Here is a 9,541-nt window from a genome sequence, read left to right on the forward strand (position 1 = left end):
TGGAGGAATATTATGGAATTCTCACCATACGAATTAGTGTATGGTAAAAATCCTTTATTTCTTGTAGAGTTCGAAATCAAGAGATTAAGAACATCATTATAGGTGAACTTGGATTTGGAAACAACACAGAAGCAACAGTTGAATCAGGTTGATGAGCTAGATGAGAAAAGGCTAGTTTCTATTTAACAAATATACATCATTCAAAAACAAAGGGCTAAGTGGCATGATAGATTCATTAAAAAGAAGAAGTTTCAAAAAGGAAATTGGACTCTATTATATGATTCGAAATTCAAGGATTTCAAGGGGAAGCTCTGCACTAGGTGGCTAGGTACTTATGAAGTTGACATAGTCTTTGACAATGGGACTATGAATTTAGTTACCATCGACAATGCTAGGACACCATTACTCGCTAATGGGAACTGTCTCCTGCTATATCACAAACCATCTTCAAAGGATTCATTCATCAACATTGTCGCAGATTTTGACCTTCAGATTACAGGGGTAGGGGAAAATTCTCCTGTGCTGCCAGATTTTTAATTTTCCAATAAGTGTAACATCCAAAAAACAACTTTTATTGGTAGTTGTTACACCCAATAAAAAAAACAAAAGAAAAAGAAAGCATAAAAAAAAAAGTAATAAAAATATGTAAATAAGAATCTGACTATGAAAACCTCTTATAGGGGTGTAGGCAGACAAATTGTGACAATTGAAAATGACCATGTGGCAATTGTTACATGTTCTTTTCTTTCTATAACAACATCATTTATCTCATGCACATATTACAATATGTTGTTACAAGTAGTCTTTTCATATTCTTTTAAAAAATTTGTAAGTATCTATAAGAGTAGTGTAAACAAGAATCTATTGTAGAAATAGCGTTATAAATTGTATTTGTTGTTACATATGTAACATTTGACAACCAGTAGCAATGACCCAGGCGAAATCGTCTACCTCAGTAAATAGCATTCATCGGCATCTTATTGCAGGAGAAAATGACACAACCAACATGTCATCGCCAAAATTAATTATATCGTTGGTACCTTTTCACTGGTCCCTTTTCGCCACATCACCTCAAGTACGTCACACAAAAGGTATATCACTTTTTCCTTTTTTTTAACATTTATGGAAATTAATATGACACTTTCTTTTACGGTCGAGGATGACCGTTGCATTAAACTCAGGGGGAGGGTGAATCATTTCGAAATCTGTGATTTAAAACTAAAATTGAAAGCGACAACCATGTAATCATTACTAAACCATGCCATTATTGTTATCTCTCTATGCCAATCACGCGATTAAATGGCATTTAAGCCAGACCTCCATCCACGATCCAGGATCAATAATGAGATCATAAGGTGTGTAGTATGATCCCCTGATCCAACGTTCCTGCTTTTATTGCCTACCTCATTGCCATGATATCAACCTCAGCGAAGCATTACACCCTCACTTCAAAATTCTCAGAGAAAGAACAGAGAAAACATACAGTGCAGTAACCGAAATAGAAATGAGAGGAGCAATAATCCGGCCCGAGCCCAATTTGACTGAAGCATTAGGAAATTGCCATGAGGCATGCTAGATTTTTAACGAAGCAGGATGGTTTGAGTTCTTTGAGCAACTTAAGGGATCAAAAGAGTCGATTTCCATGAAATTCATTAAAAACCTAGACAAAAACCAGACAGAGGCTAGGGAGCTGAAGCTAGAAGTTACGGAAGAAGTAATTTCCCAAGTAATAGCATTGCGGGACAATGGAAAAAGGTGGTTTAACCAAAATGTTAATGACCCCTCCCTTAAGGTGGAATTCCCGCGAGGAGAAGATAAATTGGAGAAAAAAGGTAGGGGAATTGATAGGTTATCACTCCCTCAACCATGTGGAGACGTTGCCCTGTACATCATCAAGTACATTACTTGTGAAGGAATGGAAACGATCATGTTCAATTACCATTTTCCATTGTTAAACCACCTTTGACACAGGCAGCTGGTCAATCTCCCATATTTCCTGCTAGAAAATATAAGGCACATGTCTGTTGCCATGAAGATTATTGCACACCCAAAGAATTGCATTACCAACCATGGCCTCATTAAGTTAATTGTGTTGGATGCATTGGAATGCCAAGGAAGGAGCTGGGAGGAGTTTATGAGTTGAAGGATGAGGACTTCCCATTGAAGGCAAGCTGAAATCCCTTATGACACTCCAAGAGAAGCTAGGGAGATTGAAGAACAAGGGCAATCCTCAGGAGGTAGGATTAAGAAAAGATTATTGGAGAATTCGATAGGTGACAGGATACCGAAGAAGAGGGTTAAATGCAAATCACAACCATAACCTTCACCTCCATCCAGAAAGGAGTCGAGCAAGCACAAGGACACAGGGAAATAGAAAGAAGGGGAATGGGCCCATCTGGAAGAGGTCCCTCTATCAGGTAAGGATGAGACCCAAATTTTGCTGCATAATTGAAAATTTAGAAAAAATAAAATGAAATACTAAGGAAACAATTAGAGGAGTAAAGTAGAAACATGGGTCTCGTGCCTGAACACCTTGGCAGAGGTTGTAGATAAAATGAGGGTAGAAACCACACTGGGTTATGTATATGCATCATGTGTTAGGAATCTAGCAACATATGGATAGAAAGTCTATGTTGCAAACACCATTTCGATGGAAACTCAACGAAACCCTAGGAAGTTATTACAAAGAACTTGCTAACGACGTTGTTGTTACACAAGAACCAGTAGTTGAAACAAAACATCCCATGATAATCGACCTGGAATAATACACAAGAACTTGCCAACGAAACTGTTGTTACAAAAGAACCAACAATAGAGGCAGAGGCTACTCAGGAGGAAAAAGAAAGAGCTGAACCACAAGAACATACTGACGAAGCATCTAGTACACAGAAACTGGCAGCTAAAGTAGAGCAGCTCAATCATCGAGATGTTGTTACACCCCCAAGTGATATTGCATGTGAAATAACACAGGGTCCTAAAGCAGGATGGTGTTTAGGGAAAATTCTACTAATATCAGAATTGCAGAAATGGAAACAACAAGCACTCTCCTTACAAAAGGGAGTGATCTCACTAGAAGAACATAAAAAATTTGTAGATTTGCTCAAGGAACAGCGGGCTGAGAAAAAATTAGGAGAAGAATGGGAGAGATGGGAAAATAAGGAAGCCAAGAAGGAGATGTAGAAGCAAATGCAGTTGTTACAGCAACAAGTTCAAGATTTTACAGATGAAAAACACAAGTTGTACGAACTCACCCTAAATCCGTTAGGGTGTAGAAGACCCTCTCCATCGTATCTAGTCTTTCTGTGGGAAATATTTTATTTGTTTTAGTTGAAGGCCATCTATGAAAATAGACTGTATGTGGGTAATTCTACCCAAGATTTTTTGGAAGTTTTTTGTGCTTGCGATTTTAATGACCAAAGCTTACTATGCGAGTTGTTTCTTCATAATATAATCTGTGAGCATGGTAGTTTGTGCATGGTTACACAAATTTTCTCATACATGGGAGACCTACAGTTGTGTGCTTTTATTTCTTTCATGAGAAATCAGATAGAATGGCACTTTGCCATGAAGGCAATGGACACCAACAAAGAAAAGGTAGCATTATGGATAAGGGCAGAACCAGGAATGGCTACACAGTTGAGCCGTGATTTTAAGAGATTTATGAGTACTCCGGACGTCAAAGAGAAATCAGTTATCTAAAGAAGGAGAATCGTGAGTTTCTGCCTCAACCTCTTTGCATAGCTGAAGAGCTGAGCACTAACGGGGTGCCTTAAACTCCCTTTGGCCAGTAGCACAGGTCCATAAAAGGGTGACTCTTTTGGGTTTCCAAACTTCATAGTTGTTGTTACATGGGTCCCAGAGTACACCCGGATAGTGAGATCATTGCGAGCGTTCTGGATAGGGCTCAAGATTAAATATCCTTTGATTTGGCTGACAATGGAGGAGTATTAGCCCCATTATCAGCTGTGTGACTATGAGGAGGAATCTTGGCCACATTAGTTGATGGCCACTCAGGCTTCAGGTCCCTTGATGAGGAAACTTCCGATGCTTATAACTTGACATATCTACAACGAAGGTACAACGACAATATTTGAGAATTTTGCATGAGGACATGCAATTGCTTCAATTACGGGGAGATGTCGGGTGCAGCTTTTGGGCATACATTAGATACCTCTTTCCCCCATTTTTTACCATTTTACGATTGAACCCGTGAGCTTTATGCCCTAATTATCGCTTTTCCTGGTTATAAGAAGCAACTCTTGTTGCGACATATTATTTTGCCATTTTTGTTAAATATGAAAGAATTGATATATTTTTTATGGCTAACGAGGGTAAGCGTGGAAGAAGTTCTCTGACTCTTTTTCTTTCAGGTGTTGCCCATGAATTCAAGGTCAAAGGATGGACAGTGGTGTTGTTAATTCAAAAATATGTTTTAAGGATTTTCTGTTACAGACCATTGTTGTTACACCTCAAGTTGTTGTTACACCGCGAGATGTTGTTACACTACAACTGTCAAATACCGTGGGTACTATTCCACGAGACAACTATCGAGAAGCATGAATTATCTGTGGGCGGTCAAAGAATCTAGGCGGTTATGATTTTAGAAAATGATGTAACTTGAATAGGCCTTGTATTTAGAAACTAGTTGTAACAATTCCTATTTTCTTTTAATATCAATCAACATGAGAATCGTAAGATTCTCATGACTGATCTGTTCCCTATTTTAGGCATGTAAACTTTATAAAAGGATTCAGTTACATGGAAGGGAACATGCAACACGAGATAGTACCGTCATTTTGATTTTGTAATTTAAAGATCTTTTAATAGAATAACATTGTTGGTGATTCTTTTACAGATTCTATGTTGAATTCCTAACTTATTCTTATTTCATCCCCGCGCCCTTCTAGGGAGGAAGGGCCCTCATCTTTAGCAAGAAATGCAGTAGTAGCTTTAACAATAGATTAATTATTTATTTTTCATAAGTGTGAAGCTATTGTTGTCATTGTATAATTCATAGAGGAGATTTACTTCTGTTTTTCATATTTATGATATGTTGTCACACGGAATTGATTTAAGCTATAATATTTGATCAGTTGGTTCAGTCATTGATATTGTTGTGGCGCACCCGTTTCTTGGTAAAACATGAAGTGTGATTTCATTCCTGTAAAATTCTTTTTGATTTTTACATGAATGTTTAATTTCTACAGTTGGCTAAGTGAAAATTCTTTTTGTTCTTTATTTCTATCCTTGGTTGTTATGTATCAGCACAGATAGTGCAAGCACCTTTGAGCTCAACAATCCTACCTTGTTTGACAATTAAATGGTTTTGGTTCAGTGAATTAAACAGTGACTAAACCAACACAAAAGTACTGAGATCCCTGCCGAAACTCTGTAAGTCTAACGAGGAATTACAATTTGATCGTGTACCCTTGGAATCATATCATTGTCAGCATCATTCTCCTCTTGATCTGAAATGGAAGAAGTCTTGTCCTCCATAGGAGGTGGGTTAACAGGTTTCCAACTTTTAGATTTTGAAGATTTGAATTATTGTTTCTTGATGGAATTTGACTGAGGGCAGGAATTCTATAAGTGTCTGATTTGAAGACAATTGCAATACTGAAAAATAGTAATCTTGTAATCTAAAGGTTGAGACTACTGATAATCGTTGATTTGTAAATTTAATTGATCCAACAACCCTTTTCTAATGCCAATTTCCATACATATTCTTTCGTAGATGTACATACCACACTTTCCTCGAGAGGTATTTGTGGTAAGATAACGACCTAAGGAATTTCCTATGCCCTGAAAAACTGAAAAGTGTCAAAGATGCGCTGTAAATTTGAAAGTTGAACCCAAATTAGCAATTTGTTAATGGTTGCTATAGAGGGATCGAAGTTCAGAAACCAGGGGGTTATGAACAAACCCTAGAACCAAGGCTCGCTAGTTAGGGCCTTTTACTAATCTTCTAGTTCAAAAAACAACACTATAAAAAAACCTTTAGAGTAGAATATGACCTTGCACTTCTTATTGTAGGCCGTATGAATCCATTTGTATAGATCATCTGAACATGGTCATAAGCCATTGAAGTGGCAAATGAGGACTAATTCAGTGTAGAGCTGAAGGTAGTCCTTTAGACCTGGGTGCGAAATTTCAATAGATGGCATCTCCATAGCTTTATCCACCTGGAACGCCCTAAGAGCTACCTAGGGTCGCTGAGAGCATGGTTCTGTTTTGAGGGCCTCCTTGAAGGACAAAGGATTTGAAGCCGAAGATGCCCCACCCTCTCCGACAACTTCAAACAAGTATGTCACTATAGAAACAGTGACATCCCTCTTAATTCCATAGTCTCTAAGTCCTTTTTCCATCTTCAGCGGCCTCCCTCCATAGACCAACCTCATCTCACCGACATCGATACTGGTCTATTACCGAATACTAACAACCAACACTCCCACTCCCTCTAATTCTATGGCCATAAAATAGAGAGACTTACATCGACCGAACAAAGATTAGGAAGTTTTGATGATCCATGTCCCCACACCTTCCATTCATGGATCCAACTCTGGCCGGAGACTTTCGACAAACACTTTCATTGCACTGCGTGTTCCCAGTGAGTTCTAACGCATTCAATGTTATGCTAGATTGGGTGAACCAAGAAGATAATTACTTGAAGCGGGCATAGGCTGTTGAAATTATATTTACCATTTATCATGACAAATTATATAGGCTAATGAAATATAATTTGACAAATTTGATAACTAAATTTGTGAATATTAAAAGCTCTGTATATCGTATTTATCAATCTATCAATGTGACAATCAAATATAATAATCAAATTATCTCACAAATTCGATGACTAAATACGTGACTATTACTGCCTCGTTTATTGGTAGGATTTCGCTTTGTTTCTCTCCCTTTAGAACATGGGTTGAAAACGCTTCTTACGGTTACCATTTATATTGTTTTCTCAAATGCTAATTGGTACCAAGCAGTTATTAAAACGGCAAATAATCGTACATTGGATGAGCGCTTTATACACAAAGGTGGCAATGACAATCAAAAACATGCCTACTTTTTCGTATGAATAACCAATTTGAAGATCAAATTTCCACGATAATTAATATCAAATTTATTGAAAAGGCAAATTTTAACATTAAAAAATTTAAGAATTTTCTTTAAATAGTGAATTTAACTACACATTAATAGAAAATGCCCCCCTTGCCCTCCAATTTTGCGACTGGAACTCGAGGTCCTCACTCTACAAGACTCGCAAAGTAAATGCGGCCGTACAGATACTACCCGGCGTTTTCTCCAGACGCCTCCATCTGGGCATTGACCACAGATATTTCGCCCATACTTGATAATTGTGTGCCAGATCGACTAAACATCGCCTAATTTGGCATGGACGCCTCGGCGATGAGATACTTTCCAATCATCTCCCTATAAGACAAGTGCACACTCGTGAATCGCTGCCCTGCATCTTTTGTGAATATTTAGATACTTGGTGCCACATTCGTTTACATTCAATAACAAAACAGTAACCGGTGTTCAAAACAGTGAAGAAATGGATATTACGAAGCTGCTTTTGACAACCCTAGCCCTTATTTCAGTTACCACTCTGCAAGTTGTTTACGGTATGTGTACGGTGATCCGATTGCTTTTATTTTGTGTTGGACATGCTCAATGAAAATCTTGTAATTGGCTTGCTCACTGGTTTTCCATTAATAAGGTTTTAGTCTATCAAGTGCTTAGGGTTGGAATCATTAATGATCAGGAAGCATAGTATGTGAGAATCTTCCAAGAGAGGTTTGCGCGCTTTCTGTGTCGTCTTCTGGAGCACGTTGTGTGCTGGAGAAGTCCGTCTCGTCGGATGGCACTGTGCTGTTTGAGTGCCTGGTGAGCAAGTTTGAGTCATTTTAAAACGCAACTAATATTTACGGATGATTTATTAATGTGTTGGGTTGTATATGTTTATTATTGGATAATGTATTTGTTTAAATTTAATGGTGATTATATATAGTTAGCATATTAATGAGTTAATGGGTTTTAAAGGTCATTAATATTTGCTGATGACCTATTAATGTGTGGGGTGTATATGTTCACCATTAGATAATGCACTTGTTTAAATCTAATGGTGATTATATACCGCCTGCCACATTAATGAGTTAATGAATTTCAAAAGCAACAAATATTTAATAGTGACTTGTTAATGTGTGGAGTTGTATATATCTATTATTAAATAATGTACTTGTTTAAATCTAATGGTGAATATAGACAGCCTGGCACAATAATAATAAGATTTTATATATGTATCATTGAATAATATGCTTGCTTAAATCTAATTATAGTCCTATACAACCCCTACCCATTGATGGATTATCCAATTTACGTCACCTATAGAGTGGATAATTGATGGTATTCCACTAAATTTGGTAAATTTGTGCAGTCCTCTGACGTTATCACCGAGAAAATTAATGAATGGATAGAAACGGAAGAGTGCATGAATGCATGTGGGATAGAGAGATCGGCTGTAGGGATGTCTACAGATTCTCTGGGAGATGGTCGTTTTGCGAGGAAACTGTGCTCTTCAGATTGTTACAACAAGTGTCCCAACGTCATCGACCTTTACTTCAATCTTGCTGCAGGGGAAGGTGATTATACTAGCAGCTACGTTTAATACATCTGAAGTTAGCCCATGATTTATTTCTATGTGTATATGTCGTGCAGGTATATACTTGCCCAACCTATGCAACGCTCACAGAAACCTAGACCGGCGGATGATAAGCGAGATTATATCTGAAACGAAATCAAACTTAGCTGTCGAATCATTTGCTGCTGCTCCTGCTGCGGTCTGATTCTAGGGAGAACGTTATTCTACATTTACGCAACATCTTGATAATTAGGTGCACATCTTCTTCCAGGCTAAAGTAAACAGTTCATTCCTTTGTATACAACATTCCTCTATGTGCAGCTGTTACATTTATTCTCAATGAATATCTAATCAGAAATCTTGTGCTTTGCTTTCCCATGCAGGACTTAATTACCGTGATAGCCTCTGCATATATATAAATACGTGGCCAAAGATTAGGAATTAGATTGCGTGGAGTTTTCGTTCGTAATAAAGAGATTCATATCTCTATTATTGTATATAACTCTATGATCTGTTTTGGGATTATCTGTATATATTATTTAAGTTTATATAAATATATTATATATGTTTTTATAGGTGATGTCTTTTAGTTATTTTTCATGTACCACTCTATCATCTGTTCGAAATTCTCTGAATATATTAATTAAATTGGTATAAATGATGCATCATTCAAATAGCTTTCATGTGTACTCAACATTTTACTGGTATTTTGCATATAATGTGTTGACTTACATCAAGACTTGCTTTTACATTTTCCCACAAGTTTTATCGACACCAAAGTGGTGTCTCTCCACCTTTCCATGTATCTCCACCTTTCCATCTCCTGCCTGTCTCAAATGAAAATGAAATGGTACTAGATATCAATATGTTTTGTTTTTTAACCAGACGTAAAGA

The 9,541-nt window shown here is 37.3% G+C and overlaps 1 protein-coding gene across 1 annotated transcript; it reads left to right on the forward strand.

Moving 5' to 3' along the window:
• The first annotated feature begins 7,561 nt into the window (after positions 1-7,561).
• LOC149170072 (uncharacterized) lies at positions 7,562-8,895 on the forward strand. The gene is made up of 4 exons (XM_089427234.1): positions 7,562-7,631; positions 7,772-7,893; positions 8,444-8,648; positions 8,725-8,895. The coding sequence occupies exons 1-4, from the start codon at positions 7,562-7,564 to the stop codon at positions 8,850-8,852; spliced, it is 525 nt and encodes a 174-aa protein (XP_089283360.1). The 3' UTR covers positions 8,853-8,895.
• The last annotated feature ends 646 nt before the right edge of the window (positions 8,896-9,541 follow it).

This window comes from Pinus tabuliformis, chromosome 4_2 (assembly GCF_031772625.1).
Source record: "Pinus tabuliformis cultivar Carrire ecotype Pingquan chromosome 4_2, CPIR1, whole genome shotgun sequence".
Lineage (NCBI taxonomy): Eukaryota > Viridiplantae > Streptophyta > Pinopsida > Pinales > Pinaceae > Pinus > Pinus tabuliformis.

Coding starts and splice junctions, on each gene's coding strand:
- LOC149170072 (XM_089427234.1), top strand. CDS start 7,562: ATGGATATTACGAAGCTGCTTTTGACAACCCTAGCCCTTATTTCAGTT. Junction 7,894..8,443: donor CTGTGCTGTTTGAGTGCCTG/GTGAGCAAGTTT, acceptor AAATTTGTGCAG/TCCTCTGACGTTATCACCGA. Junction 8,649..8,724: donor CAATCTTGCTGCAGGGGAAG/GTGATTATACTA, acceptor TATGTCGTGCAG/GTATATACTTGCCCAACCTA.